General features: G+C 61.4%; 2 protein-coding genes across 3 annotated transcripts; both read left to right on the forward strand.

The window, feature by feature from the left end:
- Positions 1-211: 211 nt before the first annotated feature.
- Positions 212-11,933, forward strand: ADAM15 (ADAM metallopeptidase domain 15). Its single transcript, XM_040998857.1, has 23 exons — positions 212-336; positions 1,474-1,565; positions 2,139-2,215; positions 2,430-2,508; positions 2,660-2,736; positions 2,833-3,031; positions 5,657-5,722; positions 5,807-5,875; positions 5,951-6,120; positions 6,250-6,334; positions 6,503-6,651; positions 6,740-6,914; positions 7,106-7,198; positions 7,300-7,604; positions 8,017-8,212; positions 8,377-8,457; positions 9,376-9,448; positions 9,729-9,867; positions 10,187-10,256; positions 10,805-10,876; positions 11,288-11,359; positions 11,615-11,739; positions 11,853-11,933. Exons 1-23 carry the CDS (start codon positions 258-260, stop codon positions 11,893-11,895), a joined length of 2,586 nt encoding a protein of 861 aa, XP_040854791.1. The 5' UTR covers positions 212-257; the 3' UTR covers positions 11,896-11,933.
- A 1,191-nt stretch (positions 11,934-13,124) lies between these two features.
- EFNA4 (ephrin A4) lies at positions 13,125-16,762 on the forward strand. Of its 2 annotated transcripts, none has more exons than XM_040998679.1 (4): positions 13,125-13,316; positions 15,097-15,392; positions 15,702-15,770; positions 16,118-16,762. In XM_040998679.1, exons 1-4 carry the CDS (start codon positions 13,204-13,206, stop codon positions 16,252-16,254), a joined length of 615 nt encoding a protein of 204 aa, XP_040854613.1. In that variant the 5' UTR covers positions 13,125-13,203; the 3' UTR covers positions 16,255-16,762. The 2 variants fall into 2 exon arrangements, with proteins under 2 accessions (XP_040854613.1, XP_040854614.1); XM_040998680.1 differs by having other exon boundaries at positions 15,702-15,767; positions 16,097-16,762.
- Positions 16,763-17,039: the final 277 nt, after the last annotated feature.

The following is a 17,039-nucleotide window of genomic DNA, read 5'->3' on the forward strand; positions in this document are numbered from 1 at the left end:
CACCGGGGGGCGGGGCCGGGGTGAGGGCGGCGCCTCGGCGGCTTTAGGACCCCGGAGGAGGCGGGATCGGGGCGGGGCCTTAGTGGCTTTCGGACCCCCTGAGGGGGCGGGGCCGGGTAAGGGCGGGGCCCGGCGGGAGGGCGGGGCGGGGCCTGGCGGCTGCGCGTAGCCACCAGGCGCTTGGAGCAGACCCGGCCGCCGCAGCTTGTCCGCGCGGCCCCGCACCTGCCGCCCTCCCGGCCCGGGGCGCCGCTGCCATGCGGCTGGCGCTGCTCTGGGCCCTGGGTCTCCTGGGCGCGGGGAGTCCTCTGCCCTCCCGGCCGCTTCCAAAGATGGGTGAGTGTCCAGGCGGGAGGGAGGTTAGGGAGAGGGGTCGGACTCGGAGGAGGTTAACCGGGAATTGAGGAGGAATTGGGGTCCTGAGACCGTCCGGGGGCGTGGGCAGAGCTCACTCTGTCCAGAGCGCGGCCTGCCCTGTGCTGCTGCCCTGGGCCTGGGGCCAGTGACTTGGCGATGGAGTGGAGCGGGAGGAGGAGGGATGCCGGTGCGCCCGGCTGGGTGGTCCCCTGGCGTGATCCCCCGCACACACTGTGCGGTTCAGGTGCCGGGCATCGCTGGTGCTGCTCTGCGCCCCCGCGAGATCCTAGAAAAAGCAGCGCTGCTCCCTGGGCTGACGACTTCGCTCCTCTGGGGCCTAGCTGGCCCTTCCAGCTGGTGCCAGGGCGCTCGCGGGGCGCAGGAGCCCGTCCAGCCACCCCTCTCCCCGTTGTCAGACCGCGCTGGGACAGGCCCGCGGCTCGTCCTGGTGTCATTGCCATCAGAAGCAGCCCGGCTGGGCCCAGCTGGGCCGGGAGGGGCCGGGAGGAGGGAGGCCGGGCCAGGAAAGAGGCCGGGACACATCAACTCCTCCTTGGAACTTTCACTTCCCGCTGCTGTCTTGGGCCAGGGGGCTGAGAGGGTCGGCGGCGGGAGTGGACGTCCGGAGGACAGCGGGCCACTGTTGGGGGTGTGGTGGGTGCGGGGAGGAAGCCGCGGCTGTGGGGAGTGGGTGTGCCTGGCTGGGCGGCCAGGGGTATTTAGGGAGGTGGGGATGTTTGCTCACCCAAAATGGGCGTTCCCGCCTCCACATGGCGAGGGAAGGGGAGGGGAGGGTGGAGGGCGGCTGGGCACCCGGCCACAGGGCTGCGCCCAGTTCCGAGAGGGCGTTCCTGGGGGGACAGGGGGAGAGGGGGGAGGGTTCCCGAGAGACAGAATCTGGGATTGACCCAAGGGGGCCAAGAAGAGACTGCAGACTGAGCAAGCGGGGTTCTTAAGTGACTTGGCCAGCGGCTGGTGATAGCTGGTGAGTAAGCCTATGCCTCCAGGGTTCTCCGTGTAGTCCCAGCGTGCAGAGCAGGGCCCATTCGGGCACAGCAGGGCCTTGACATTGGGCGCCACGTCCTCAGCATTCTCCTGGGGTGTCCTGAGCTGCAGGTGGCACGGGAGAGCCTCTGTCCGGCGAGGAGGGGGAGCCTTGGAGCCGGTCCTCGGACAGACCAGCCATCAGTCTAGGGGAGGTGCTACAGGTGAGCGCCCCCTCCTGCCCATGCTCTCCTGATGGCAGCTGGCTTTCTCAGACCAAAGCCCACAATGTTGCAGCAGGTTCCTCCTGGTCTGGCTGCCTCTGTCTTCCCACAACCCTGCACCTGGCTTCACTTAGCACACACACCCCATGCACATCTGTCCACCTAGCCGCACCCAAGCTCTCCATCTCCACTGGGAAAGTGCCGTTGTTCTCAGTTGGGGAGAGGGTCAAGGCCTCCCCAAACCACCACCCCACTCCACACCCCCACCCCACTCTACCGCTGAGTCAGAGGAAGGGCTGAGGCCCGCGCGGGGACCTCCACGCTGCTTCCTCTCTGGGCAGGAAGCCGAGATGGGACGGCTCAGACACCTTCCTTGACCTCCCCCCCCACCCCCCAGAACAATGCCCCAGGCCAGGCAGAGCTTCCTGGTGCCTCCCTGGGGAGCCCACCACCCCACCCCCACACTACCAATGATCTAATCCTCAGTGCTCTCCCAGGGGTATGAGGCTCCTGGGGTGCAGGCACTGCAGGCAGGGCTGGTGAGGTAATGTGCCCCCTGGTACCCGCCCACAGGGCAGCCTGCCTAAGGACCTGAGAGTCAGCCTGGAGCTGGACGGTGAGAACCACATCCTGGAGCTGCGACAGCACAGGTAAGGCTGACCTGACAATCCCAAGAGGTCCTCATCAGGGCACAGAGAGGTTTGTGAACCTGCCCGAGGTCACAGGGCTGACCTGTGTTAAAAGCCAGATGGGCACGCAGAGGGCCTGTTGTGCTCCAGCCACCCTTCCCAGCTGCAGGCCTGCCTACCTGTCACTGCACCCCACAGTGGTCAGTGTGACATTAGCCTCTTCTTTCATCCACAGGAATCTGATCCCGAGCCGCCCTGCGCTGGTGTGGTACCAAGGTGATGGCACTCGGGTGCTCAGTGAGGGACACACTCTAGTGAGTTGGACTCCTGGTTCCCTGTTTCAGGCTGGGAGTAGGGGAGAGGGCGGGGGTGCCTGGGGCTGGCAACCCTGGAGGAGCTGGGCAGACACTGCACATCTTGTCCCTGGCTCCAATCTCAGCATCGGCCTCAATGTCTCTGCTCTAGGATAACTGCTGCTACTGGGGACTGGTACAGGGTCGTGCGGGTTCCTGGGCCTCCCTGTGCACCTGCTCTGGGCTCAGGTACACCGGGTGGAGTCCATGGCAGCAGGGGGAGAGGGCATGGGGACTCCAGGTGCGGAATGGAAATGTTTTCTCGCTTCCGGTCTGTCTTCCTAGGGGATTGGTAATCCTGTCTCCAGAAAGAAGCTACACCCTGGAGCTGGGACCTGGGGAATTTCAGGGTCCTCCCCTCATCTCCCGCATCCAAGACCTCCTCCTGCCAGGCCACGCCTGTGCCTTGAGCTCGCGTGCATCTGCCTCCGCTCCTGCCCAGCCCCTGCCAGAGCTCTCCAGCGGGCAGCGCCATGGCCGCCGGGTAAGGGGGTTCATCGCCAGAAAAGCTGGACTGCCAGAATAACCAGGGCTGACTCCCGGTGCTCAGGGCTGTTCATTCCCGGTGATGAGGGTACCTGTTCATGGGGACCCTGCCAAGCACTTTGCTCTTCCTGGCAACCCTGAAAAGTAGGTGCTGTCAGGAGCTCCGTGTTAGTTGGCAAACCAACCCCAGAAGTTTGGGTTAGTTGCCCACGGCTGCAGCTACAGCACAGCCTGCTGGGACTCAGGAGCCAGTTCACCTCGTGTGTCTCCAGAGACCACTCTTCCTCAAGGAAATAGGAAAGTACCGCAAGAAAAGTGCATGCAGTGGCTGGCCCAGTGGCATATCCTCCACCCTGCAGTGCTGGCATCCTATGTGGGTGCCAATTTGAGTCCCAGATGCTTTACTTCATATTCAGCTCCCTGCTTGTGGCCTGGGAAAGCAGTAGAAGATGGCCCATGGCCTGGGAACCCTGCACCCGTGTGGAAGACCTGGAAGAAGCTCCTGGCTCCTGGCTTCTGATCAGCTCAGTTCTGGCCATTGCAGCCACATGGGGAGAGAATCAGTGGATAGAAGATCTTTCTGTATCTCCTTCTCTTTGGAAATCAGCCTTTCCAATAAATAAGAGAATATATACATATATATTTATTTATATGTATAATGAATTAATAAATATTTTTCCCTTTTACAAAAATAGATGGATTGATTTGAGAGGCAAAGTTAGAAAGGGGGAGAGACAGAACAAGAGAGATTTTCCAGCCATGGTTCACTCCCCGACCGGTCACAATACGCAGAGCTGGGATGGAAGGGGCCCGAGCACGTGGGCCATCCTCTGCTGCTTTCCTAAGTGTTAGCAGGGAGCTGACTCTGATGTGGGGCAGCTGGGATTTCATGGGTGTCATAGATGGTGGCTTAACCTTAACTGATTGTAGCACAGTGCTAAATAAATAACTTTTTAAAAATAAATAACTTTAAAAAAATTCCTTTTATATTATTTGAAAGGCAAAGTTATGAGAAAGAGGGAGACACAGAACTCTTCCATCTACTAGTTCAGTCTGCAGATGCCTACAACAGCTGGGGCTGAGCCAGGCCAAATCTAGAAGCTTCTTCAAGGCTTCCCATGCAGATTTGCCTGTCTTACACTGCTTTGCCCAGTACACTAGCAGGGAGCTAGATCAGAAGTGCAGCAGCCAGGACTTGAACAGGTATCACTACAATGCTGGCCCCAAAAAACTTATTAAAATTATATGTTTATTTTGGTACAAAGTAATTTGAAGACCATCTTATTATTATTTTTTAATATTTCTTTATTTTTACTTGAAAGAGTTACAAAGAGAGAGAGCAACAGAGACAGAGGGCTTTTCCTTCTGCTGGATCACTCCCCAAATGATCATGTTGGGTGGAACTGGACTGATCTGAAAGCAAAGATTCAGGAACTTTTTCTGGGTCTCCCACGCAGGCGCAGGGTCCCAAGGCTTTGGGTCGTCCTCCACTGCTTTCCCAGGCCACAAGCAGGGAGCTGGAAGGGAACTGGAGCAGCCAGGATTTGAACTGATGTACTTATGAGACACTGGCACAGCAGGTGGAGGATTAACCTGTATACCATCACGCTGACCCCCGTGTGGTGTATATATATATTTCCATGAATTTTGTTTTATGTTTTTGTGCATTTTTAAAGATTTATTTATTTTTATTGGAAAGTCAGATTTACAGAAAGGAGAGTCATAGAAAAAACTCTTCCATCTACTGGTTCACTCCCCAAGCGACCACAACAGCCAGAGCTGAGCCAATCTGAAACCAGGAGCCAGGAGCTTCTTCTGAGTCTCCCACGCGGGTGCAGGGTGCCAAGGCCTCGGGCTGTCCTCTATTATTTCCCCAGGCTATAGGCAGGGAGCTGGAAGGGATATAAACCGGCACCCACATGGGATTCTGAAGCATGCGAGGCAAGGACTGTAGCCACTAGGCTAACACACTGGACCCTTTTGTACAGTTTTTATTTGAAAGATAGCAAAGAGAGAAGAAGACAGTAATATAGCTTACTCCCCAGATCACTCAGACTGGGCCAAGAATCAGCAGCTAACTGTGGGTCTCCGCCATGGGACCCAAGTACTTGCACCATCACTGAGTCCGGGGTGCTCATCAGCAGGAAGCTGCGAGCAGGGGTGGAGGAGGGCCTTGAGCCCATACCTCAGAAATGGGGGAAATGGGAAGCAGGCGTTCCTGACAGCCCTTCCCTCCACAAACATTCAGAGGACCCCTCCCACAGGATTGTTCATTGTGAAGCATAAAAAGCCAATTACCTGTTACGTAAAGTGGGGCTAGTAGAACTCATTTAAAAAGGGTTGCTGTGAAGAGTAAATGCAAAGTGCTTGAAACTATGCCACACGCCCGGGGGTTTGCTAGTGACGATGATTTATTGTTTCTTTTTTAATTTGGAGAAAGCGCTGGCCAGCTTTGTCATCTGATTCTTTGTCCCCTGTGGTCACGTCGCGGCCTCTCGGGCTCCCAGTGGTGGCTCCTCTGTGTGACCACACAGGGCAGGCGTGGCCATGGCTCGGTCAGCCCCACATGGCTGCTGGCTCCCCGGGGGCAGACTCACCTGATCCTCCTCCTTCTTGCCCATAGCGGAGGCGCGACGTGATCACAGAGACCAAGATAGTGGAGCTGGTGATTGTGGCTGATCATGCGGAGGTGAGTACCACCTCCGCCCCCAACAACCCCACTGCCCCTCTGCGGCCCAGCAGCTTGTCACCAGCATCCGTCCCCATCCTGCAGGTCATGCGGTACCCGGACTTCCAGCAGCTCCTGAACCGCACCCTGGAAGTGGTCTGGCTGCTGGACACAGTGAGTGCAGGCTGGGCAGTGGTTCCCGCTGACTCCCCAGCCCTGCCCCTCCTCTGAGCCCAGTGTGTCTTTCAGTTCTTCCGGCCGCTGAACGTGCGGGTGGTGCTGGTGGGTCTGGAGGCCTGGACCCAGCGTGACCTAGTGGACGTCAACCCGGACCCAGCTGTCACACTTGACAACTTCCTCCACTGGCGCCAGGCAGACCTGCTGCCTCGATTACCCCATGACAGTGCCCAGCTGGTGACGTAAGGGCTCCCGGCTCAGCCAAAGGGGGCCCCGAATTCACCCTGACCTGGCCGGTTCCTCAACTCCTTACCACAGACCCTATGACCTATGTGACCTTGACCCTGACCTATGACCTTCTGACCTCACAGCGCTACCTTGTTCTCGGGGCCTCTGGTGGGCATGGCCGTCCAGAATTCCATTTGCTCTCCTGACTTCTCAGGAGGTGTCAACATGGTGAGCTGCTTCCCGCGCTCCTGTTCCCTTCCCAGTTCCTGGGCCGAGGCAGGGAGGGCGCCCTCAGAGGCCCAAGGGGCTCTGATGAGCTCCCAGTGCCACGTGATCAGGGAGGAGGGAACAGGAGGCAGGCTGGGCCGCACCTGCAATGTTCCCTCCTGTTGCCAGGACCACTCCACCAGCATCCTGGGAGTGGCCTCCTCCATCGCACACGAGTTGGGCCATAGCCTGGGTCTGGACCACGATTCACCGGGCAATAGCTGCCCCTGCCCGGGGCCAGCCCCAGCCAAAGGCTGCATCATGGAAGCCTCCACAGAGTAAGGGTGGTGCTGGAAGAGGGGGTGGCACAGGCGGCCCCAACTTGCCCTGCTCCCTGCCTCACTCCACCATCCTCTCCCTCCTCAGCTTCCTGCCAGGCCTGAACTTCAGCAACTGCAGCCGCTGGGCCTTGGAGAAGGCCCTGCTGGACGGGATGGGCAGCTGTCTCTTTGAGCGCCAGTCTAGCCTGCCCGCCATGGCTGCCTTCTGTGGAAACATGCTCGTGGACCCAGGCGAGCAGTGTGACTGCGGCTTCCCAGATGTGAGCCAGCTCTCCACGCCCTGCCCTCCCCCTCAGCCCTCTCCCAGTCTCCTGACACAAAGGGCCCAACCCCCCACCCCTGGGTTCCCCAGGGATCCTGGGTGGAGCTCTATAGAGCCCTAGGCCCTCTTGGGTGGGTGGGTGGGGTTGTCTGGAGAGAGGGTCTGGCACTCAGCGCCCTGTGCCCACAGGACTGCACAGATCCCTGCTGCGACTCCTCCACCTGCCAGCTCAGGCCTGGGGCACAGTGTGCGTCAGATGGCCCCTGCTGTCAAAACTGCCAGGTGGGCACAGAGAGGACCAGTTCCCCCCACCGCCCACAGTCCTCCCCTGGGGCTCACCTTGACTTGCCCAGCACCCACACTGACACTGACTCTCCCCACAGCTCCGCCCTGCTGGCTGGCAGTGCCGCCCTCCCAGAGGCGACTGTGACCTGCCTGAGTTCTGCCCAGGTGACAGCTCCCAGTGCCCCCCTGATGTCAGCCTTGGGGACGGCGAGCCCTGTGCTGACGGACAGGCTGTGTGCCTACATGGGCGCTGCGCCTCCTATGCCCAGCAGTGCCAGTCACTCTGGGGGCCCAGAGCCCTGCCTGCCATGCCACTTTGCATCCGCACGGCCAATACCCGGGGCAATGTGTATGGGAGCTGTGGGCGCAGCCCCAATGGCAGCTATGTGCCCTGCACCCCGAGGTAAGCAAGAAAACCCTGCCTCCTGCTCTGGGCTGGCGGGAGCCTTGGCCCCACCACTGTTCGCTGTCTGTCCCTGTTTGGGCGCTACTTGATTGCTGTTCTGCAGCAAAGGACTTGGTGAACAGAGCTGATAAGAATACAGGTGGACTACCAACTGATGGTCAGTAGCCGAAAGTTTATTAGTGGCATCAGGCTTTCATAGATTGAGGGTCACATGGGATAAGGGAGGAGGTATTGAGGACCTTGCATAGTTCTAATAAGCCTGTCTAAAGAACCCATGAATTGTTTCCACACCCTTGTCTGAAAATATCTCTCTTTGTTTTGTATAACCAATTGTGCCCATTCAAATGATATCCACTCAGTTGTCCTCCTACACCCCACCAACCTTATGTATCTGTCTGCCCGCCCCCAGAGACGCCATGTGTGGGCAGCTGCAGTGCCAGGGGGGCAGGACCCGACCTCTGCTGGGCATGGCTCGAGAGTGGCTCTGGGAGATACTAGAAGCCAACGGGACTCAGCTCAACTGTAGTTGGGCACACCTAGACTTTGGCAGTGATGTGGCCCAGCCGCCCCTGGCACTCCCCGGCACAGCCTGTGGCCCCGGCCTGGTGAGTGGGCCTGGGTGGTGGTGGGAGAGGCTAGCTGGACAGATCCCATAAGGACAGCAGCTTTGCCCTGGAGCCACAGCGCTACTGCTGGGTGGCTACGGTGTCCTTTCCCGTGGCAGCAGCTGTGGCCACCCAGCTTCTGACCCTGGCTTTCCTCCTCCCAGGTGTGTATTGACCGCCGGTGCCAGCCGCTGGCTCTCCTGGGAGCGCAAGAATGTCGTAGCAGCAGATGCCATGGGCACGGGGTGAGCTGGTACAGGGTCTGGGGGGGTGGCAAGAAGCTCGACCTGATTCCTTTTAAAAATTTTTCAAAGGTTTACTTATTGTTTTATTTAAAAATCAGATGTACAGAGAGGAGACAAAATTATCCATTGGTTCACTCCCCAAATGACTGCAGTGGTCTGAACTGAGCTGTTCCAAAACCAGGAGCCAGGAGCTTCTTCTAAGTCTCCCACGCGGGTGCAGGGTCCCAAGGCTTTGGGCCATCCTCGACTGCTTTCCTAGGCCACAGGCAGGGAGCTGGCACTCTTATAGGATGGTGGCACTGCAAGGCAGAGATCAGCCAGTTGAGCCACTGTTCCAGCTCCTCCATCTGGTTCTCATTCTGGCTTTGCCATTTAAAGCTGTAGGACTGGGGCAGGTTTTTATTTGTTTGTTGTTGTTGTTGTGTTTGTTTTGTTTTCCTTAGAGATCTATTTGAAAATCTGAGATACACACAAAGATCTTTCATCTATAGGTTCACTCCCCACAACAGCCAAGGCGAGACTAGGCCCAAGTCAGGGGCTTCATCTGGGTCTCCCACAGGGGTGGCAGGGGTCCAGGGACTTGGTTGTCACCCATGGCTCTCCCAGGCGCATCAGCAAGGAATTGGATCAGAAACAGGACAGTAAGACTCCAGCCAGTGCTCTGAGCTGAGACGCCTGGCCTGTGGAGCAGGCACGATGCTGGCATCCTCTGGTGTCCACTCCCCGGGTTTCCGGGAGATGTGTTGGGCAGCGGGTGTTCTAGCTCCACACCAGCAGGTGGAAGGGCTGTGAGGGCCAGTGTGCCCCACTTCCTCCAGCACCGGCAGGAACTCTTCCTGTCATTGCCAGCTGTGGCCACTGGGGACCTGGGGCAGCCCTAGGGCTGAACGCTCCTCACTGCTCGCCGCCATCCCCTAGGTCTGTGACAGCAACAAGCAGTGCCACTGTGAGGAGGGCTGGGCAGCCCCTGACTGCACCTCCCGGGTCCGAGGTAGCACCGAAGTGGGGACAGGGGCCCCAGGAAATCTTTTCCTTTCCCCTTCTGGGCCCTCTTTTTGTTTGTTTGTTTGTTTTGCTTTGTTTTAATTCGGCCCCTCTGTTCTGACCCACCCACTTCTAGTTCCCTGGCCCCATGACCTCTGAACCCTCTGTCTTCCCTGACCACCTGGCTTCACTGTCTGCCCCCTGCTCCCTCCTGGCAGTGGTGGGGGTGGGCTGATGAAGCTCTTGGCTTTGCCCACCTCTGAACCCCACCACTCTCACCCCCATAGCCACCAGCCCCCTGACCACGGGACTGCTCCTCAGCCTCCTGCTGCTGCTGCTCCTGCTGCTGCTGGGTGCAAGCTACTGGCACCGTGCCCGCCTGCACCAGCGGCTCTGCCAGCTCAAGGGACCTAGCTGCCAATACAGGTGGGCATCACCTCTCTGCTATCATTCCCTTCCACTGGGGGGGCACTCCACAGCCTCCCCCACCTCTGCAGCCCTAGCCACTCCCTTCCCAGCCCCCCCACCTCGCTTCCTGCCACACCCACATACCTGCTATCCTCCATGCAGTGTCTGGGGTCCCAGAACCACCTGTCCCAGGAGCCCCATGTGAGCCTGGGGCCTCCCTTAGACCGACCCCCGTCCTCTCCACCCACCTCCTTCCCACCTAGCTCTCATGTCTCCTTAGCTCCAAGGTGCATACAGGCTCCAGGGTCTCTCCCTCACTGCCTTTCTTTGTGCTCAGGGCAGCACAGTCTGTTCCCCCAGAACGACCAGGACCCCCACAGAGGGCTCTGCTGATGCCAGGCACCAAGGTGAGTCCTGGATGCTGCAAGAGAAGGGGGCGCTCACCTGAGCTGGCCTCCAGCATGGGCCCTAGGGGAGACAGCAACCAGCCTCGCCCAAGCACCAGCCCATCAGTCGGGGCCAGCGCTGCCCCGCCCAGGGGCTCAGGCCCAGGGCAGGGGTCTTGCAGCTTTGGAGCAGGGAAGGGCAGCCCCTCGAGATGGAGATGTACGCTGAGGCCCTTGAGCTGCCCACCCCAGGGGTTTGGCAAGGTGGTTGCCCTGTGGTGGGTACAACAGGTATGCCAGGCCAGAACAAGACCCAGGTCACCTTAGGAAGAAGGGCTGGTGAGTGTCCGTGCCCTGAGCATTCACACACCCCCAGCAGCTTCTGTCGGCAGGCAGAGCCCCTGCAGAGGTGACACGTTGGTCAGCCTAGTCGATGCATGCCACCCATCACTGCATGCATGGGCCCCGGCTGCGCAGCCCTCACTAACCCCTACCTGCTCCGTCTGTCTGTCTGTCTCTCTGCTCCCCCTCCCTCCCTGGGCTGTCAGCATCTCTTGCTCTCTCATCAGGCCAGCGCCCCCAGCCACCCAGGGCCCCCTTCCAGGCCACTGCCGCCTGACCCTGTGCCCAAGAGACTCCAGGTAAATCTGGGCCAGGTCCCACGCGGGGCAGACGGAGGCTTGGTGCCCTACTGCAGTTGTCATCCCTGCTCCCTGCCGGATAGGTGACCGGAGGTGGGGGGGGCCCTCAGCCTTCTGACCTGGGAGCCCCAGAAGCAAGAGATGGTGAGCTTCCTGCCTTGGTCTCTACCGCCATCTGGTGGTCAGCGGCGGGATTGCAGCGGCGGCCAGGGACTCAGGGCCGACTCACACCTTCCAGCTCACTTGCTCGGCATGCACCCCCCAACCCCAACTCTGTGTGCATGCCCCTCACATTACTCCCGCCCGCGCCCCGACTGACTTTGCATGTTGTCCCCGAATTCCTCCGGGAGCTCCTGCATGCTCACTGCCCTCAGCTGTGCCTTCACAGCCACCGCCCCTCTCTCTGTTCAGGCTGCACTGGCTGACCGACCCAATCCCCCCACCCGCCCGCTGCCCGCTGACCCGGTGGTGAGGCACCCGAAGGTAACAGTGGTGGGAGCGAAGGGCACAGCCTCTCCTCTCCCTCCCCTACCCAGGGCTGTGGTGCTGGTCGCTGTGGTGAGACGCCCCCTCTGTGCCTGAGGCCACAAGGCCAGGTGGCACCTTGAGTGGTGACAAGTTGGTTTGGACTGCTGGTGCTGTCCGAGAGCTGGTGTTCCTCATACCGGTATATCGGGGTGGGTAACATGACAGCCCCAGATCCAAGCTGGCCTCCTGCCTTCCCCCTTCCTTTCTCAGCCCCAGGGGCCTGCCAAGCCGCCACCCCCTAGGAAGCCACTGCCCGCTGACCCCCAGGACCGGCGCCCATCAGGTGACCTGCCCGGCGCAGGAGCGGGCCTTCCGCCTGCGGTGATCCCTTCCAGGTATTAGAGCTTGGGTGCTGCGGATGGATGGGCGGAGCGCCAGGGCTGGGGAGGCGAGGGCAGGGCTGACTCTTTTTTTTTTTTCTTCCCCCTCTCGGCTTCCTGCACCCCAGGCCAGCTCCCCCTCCCCCAGCGGTGTCCTCGCTCTACCTCTGAGCTCTCCTGCTGTCTCCAACGTGGAATTGGGACTTCAGGAAAAAAGAGACTTACCCGACTTGTCCCCTTCTTCGTCCTCCCTCACCAAGGACTGAACCTGCACGCGACAAAAAACCAGGCGTCTTAAGACCTCGGGCGCCGTCGCCGCCCGCTGAGCAGCACCCCCGGGGAGCCCGGCCACGCAGCTGCGGCGGGAGAGGGTCCGGCGGGAGAGGGGTCCGGCTGCGAGGGGCTTGGGGCGCAGCCTTGGCGCGGCTGGGCGCAATAAACGCGGAGCTCCGGAGCGCGCCTCGGCTCTGCCTGCCGTCCCGGGGGCGGCCGCCAGGGCACGCTGCCGCCTCAGCCGAGCCACGCCGGGTCGCCTCCCCAGCGCGCACGACGCGGGTCCGCTGCGCCCTCGGCCCCCGCCGGGTCTCCCCGCACCCCGCCCCGCCCGTGGCCAGGCGCGCCCCTGGGGACGGCCATGGACAACCGGCCGAGCCGGCGGGCCTGTTGTCCCCACCCTGGGGCCGGTGGCTGGGAAAAGTGCGTCTGGCCGGTGCCCACGGAGCTCGGGAGCCAGGGCGGAGTGGGGCTGCGGCTCCCACGGTCCCAGGGCCGCGCACCTGCCTCTTCCCCCTTCCCCGCCCCCACCTGAGGGCTCGGGAACAAAGGTGCTTTGTAACCGGCCGCCGCCGTTGGCTCGCCTCGCCTTTGGGACTCGAACGGCGCGGGTCCGCCGAGGACGCGGCGCCCACCCCCGGGGGGACGCGGGGCGCACAGCCTACGACTCCACGGAGAGGCCAGGGGCTGGGAGGTTGCGGGGGGCGGGCGTGTCTAGAAAGCTTTGTTCCTTCCCGGCTTGCAGAAAAGGCGGTGGTAATAGGAAAAGCGACTGAGTCTTCTCAAATCCCCGGCCCTGCCTCATTTTCCCCAATCTTGGCCCTTCCAGGTGTGTGCCCCTATTTTGAAACAAACTCGTAATGAGGATTTCTGTGCTGGACTAACGCGGACGTGAAGGGCATGATCTCCCTTTAAAACAAAAAGTGCTGTCGGTGGACGCGGTCCGTCCTCGGGGGACGCCGGCGTGGGCTGCGCCGGGCGCGCGCTGCGGGGCACCAGGGGTTAACCAGAGTTGGCTCTGGGGGAGAGAGGCGGAGACGCGCTGCCATTGGTGGAAAGTTATCCAGGGGCGTGGCCTGGGAGTCTCCGCACCCCACCCCACCCCCTCGCCGCCACCCCCACCTCTCTCCACTTTGTACCTTTCTCGCCCCGACTGCGAAGCGGGCCGGGACCCGCCGGGCCCGAGCCGACCGGACCCCGGGGGCGATGCGGCTGCTGCCCCTGCTGTGGACCGTCCTCTGGGCCGCGCTCCTCGGCTCCCCTCTGCGGGGAGGCTCCAGCCTCCGCCACCCCATCTACTGGAACTCCAGTAACCCCAGGTAGCCGGGCCGAACCGGGCGAGCGTCCGGCCGGCCAGCCGCGGGGTGGGGGGGGGGGCACAGGGCGAGGCGCGCTCTCGGGCCGCGCGCGCGCCCGCCTGCCCTCCGCTCCGTGCGCGGCGCCGCCGGAGCCCGGCCGCGCGCCGGGGCTCCTTTGTTTGAGCCGGCGGGGGAGGGGGAGGGGCAGGCGCGCCCCGGGGCTCCCCCCACCCACCCCGGGCCGCCCGCACGTGTTGCGGGTGAGTGGGTGGAAGACCCCAGCCCGAGGGCGGGCGCTGGGATGAGGGCGCGTGGAGCTGGAGGGAAGGAGGGGGTGCTGGGCTCGGCCTGCACGCCGGGACCCGCCCCCCTCGCTTGGGTCGGGGGCTCCCGGTGCTGCGGCAGGCCCGAGCTGGGGGGCGGGCCGACCTGGGCTCTCTCGCGCCGTGCAAGGGCCCGGCTCACTCTCGGGGCCTCCCCTCCGGCGCGCTCGGTGTCGAGGCACCTCTCTGGGTATCTTTGGCTTTCATCTCGGGTCTTTATAGCCGTCCTGCTATTTCGGTGCAGTCTTGGCCCTGCCCTTCTAGCTGAATCACCTTTGACCGCCCCGACCTCAGTTATGTCATCTGTTAAATGGGCTAATAATGCCTGGTACCCGGAGAGGTCGGGCTGCTAGCTGAGAGCGTGCAGGCTGCAGAGACACCTCTTTCTACTGAATCTGTGAATCTTACTGCTTCTATCCCCTCCCCAATACTCTCTGCCTCGCGCGCCTTCCCCATCTGTTTTCCTTTTTGATTTTCGGCTGGATGCAATCTGTGGCTCTGCATTTGTTCACTGGCTAACATTTAAGGGAGCACATCCTGTGTATGGGACCTTTGCTGGCCAGCCCAGGATTTGCAAAATGGGGGGGTGGGGTAGACCTGGAGACTCCTCTCCCTGGGAGTCCCCTGACCCCGGGAGGGGGCTGGGTAATGACCTGTCATTACAATACCAATACTGAGTGATAAGGGCTATTGTTGCCCTCGGGCAGCCGAATTCCTCTCACTGTTCCAGACCAGTGCCCCTGAATCGTGTGGGGACCTGTTCAAAATTCAGGTTCCTGAAGTGCCCACCCGAGGCTCCCGGCTCGTCCTTCAGTGCAGGGCTTTTTCAGGCACGGGGGAGGGGGGGACAAAGCACTGAGACCCTGTGGTGGGGCCTTGGCCGAGCCCAGGGACCTGCATTTCTGATCAGAACTCCTGCCGCAGGTGGCCTTCTGGCCACCCATCAAGGGGCCACTGGGGACTTGCTGAAGTCTGGCTCAGCCTCCGGGGGGGGGGGGGGTGGACGAGAGCAGGGGAGGGGAGCAGCGTTTGGGACTTCCCTCCTGCAGCCTGCTGCCCAGAGGTGGCTGGCGGGTGAGGGGAGGCAGGCCTGAGAAGGCTGCATGTGGAGGTAGTGTGTGCCTGGCACTTCCTCGCCCTGGCAGGGAAGGAGCGGAGGCACCTGGCAGGGCTGCCCTGGGCGTTCTTTCCACCACTGGGCTAAGGGCTAAAGCTCATGCTGTGTCTGTTAGGAAAGATGTTGGTCCCCTGTCCCTTCCCCTTGCGTCTCTGTGTGTCATTGCACTGGGGGGCACCTGGTGGGTGGGTGGGTACCACAGTCCCTTGATCTCTCTGAATTGATCACGCAGTTTGAATCCTCTCTCTGGTCGGGCTGGAGGCGACTTCCAAAAGGGATGTCCAACTCCCCCCACACCTGGCCGTGCTGGACCAGAACCCCTTCATGCTGTCCCTCCCTCCCATCCCCCTTCTGCCCACAGGCTGCTTCGAGGAGACGCTGTGGTAGAGTTGGGCCTCAACGACTACCTGGACATCTACTGCCCACACTATGAAGGCCCCGGGCCCCCCGAGGGCCCCGAGACCTTTGCCTTGTACATGGTGGACTGGCTGGGCTACCAGGCCTGCCGGGCCCAGGGGGCCGGGGCTTTCAAGCGCTGGGTCTGTTCCCTCCCCTTCGCCCCCTCTGGCCCTGTTCGCTTCTCGGAAAAGATCCAGCGGTTCACCCCGTTCTCCCTGGGCTTCGAGTTCCTGCCTGGAGAGACCTACTACTACATCTGTGAGTGGCCAGATGTGAGCACGGCCCCCCAGGGTGGGGAGAGGGGGGCTCCCTGCCACCTGTCGGGGCTGGGTCAGGGGAGAGCATGGGCGCTGCCACTGCAGCGGAGGGGGGCAGGAGGGGCAGTGGAGCCCAGCGCTGGGCAGCCAGAGCTTCCCTAGGAGCGGGGGGCATGGACGGGGCTGAAGGTGTTGTGAGGAGAGGGTTTTGAAGCTTTCTGGGATGCTAAAGAAAGAGAAACTGGGGGTGATCTGAACCCAAGGGTGCAGTGCCCTAGGGTGACTTCTTGCCCCCTCCTGTCCCCTCCAGCTGTGCCGACCCCTGGGAGTTTTGGCCAATGTTTGAGGCTGCAGGTGTCCGTGTGCTGCAAGGAGGGTAGTAAGTAGCCGGGCTTGGGAGGTGGAAGTGGCGGGGGGGGGGGGGACCTGGGGAAGGAAGTAGAGAGTGGACAGACATTGTAAGTGGACACCCTTACCCCACTTGGCTTTCTGGGGGCTTCCACAGCACCCCTTATGGAGTAGGGTGGAAGGAGCATGGGGTAGGCTTCCCGGCCTGGTCATAGAGAGCTGATGCTGTTTAAGGGAAAGTAGGGGCAAACTCGGGACGTCCAAGGTCAAGGTCCTGGGACCAGTCTGGCTGGTCGCAGAGACTCCGGTGTAAAGGGCGGTGGGGAGGCTGCTGAAGAAGTGGGGCGGCCCCTCCAGCGTTTCCTCTTTCCGTCTCAGAGTCTGAGTCTGCCCACCCGGTTGGAAGCCCCGGAGAGAGCGGCACGTCTGGGTGGCGAGGCGGGGGCACTCCGAGCCCCCTCTGTCTCTTGCTGCTGCTGCTATTCCCGATTCTGCGTCTTGTGCGGGTCCTGTGAGCCGACAGGACCTTTCCAGATGAGGCCCGCATGCTTTCAGAGGAGTACTGCCACCTGCACTGGAGGTGTCCAGTCAGCCAGAGGGTCTGCGATGGCTCTCACAGGCTCCCGCCCCGCCGAGGAAGCACATGGGGGGAAGCTGCAGACATGGGGGCACCCTCTGCAGATATGACAGCACAAGCCTCAAAGCCATGCCAGCTGCTCACTTTCATATTCTCATCTCAGCCCCCACCAGGAAGAGTGGGTTTGGAGGAGTAGAACTCCTGAGCCAGCTACGGGCCAAGACTGAAGACCTGGCGGCGGGTCACTGCTTGCCTTGAGACCAAGCAGCAGTCCACAGAGCTGTGCCCGTCTCCTGCCTGCCGCCACCACCACTGCCCCCCTCGGGAAAGGGGCAACGCCTTGCCCTCCTCTGGGGGGGGCACTGATTTGTCTTCTGTGAAGACGGACTTGCCATGAGGTTGAATTTCATGCCAGTTTGTATTTTTATAAGTGTCTGGACCAAACTTTCAATAAACCACCTGCCTTTCCGTTGCCCTCCCCAGCCTGCTGCCCCCTCTGGCTGCTGCCCTGCTTGTCAGGACTCCCTGCAGTCTTTGCTCCCAGCCTGGCTTGGTCTGACCTCCCCATGCCAGCTGTGCCCAGGCCATGGATGACAGGCCTTGGTGGGCACCCCTCTGGGTAGGGTAGGGTGAGTGCCAGCAGCAGCTGTGGAGTTTGGCACCCTCTGACACTTCCCTTGGAGGGGGCAGATGCTCCTATCAGCCCACCTGCTATCAGGGGCC

This window comes from Ochotona curzoniae, unplaced genomic scaffold (assembly GCF_017591425.1).
Source record: "Ochotona curzoniae isolate NIBS_2020 unplaced genomic scaffold, NIBS_Ocur_1.0 scaffold_1037, whole genome shotgun sequence".
In the NCBI taxonomy this organism is placed as follows: Eukaryota; Metazoa; Chordata; class Mammalia; order Lagomorpha; family Ochotonidae; genus Ochotona; species Ochotona curzoniae.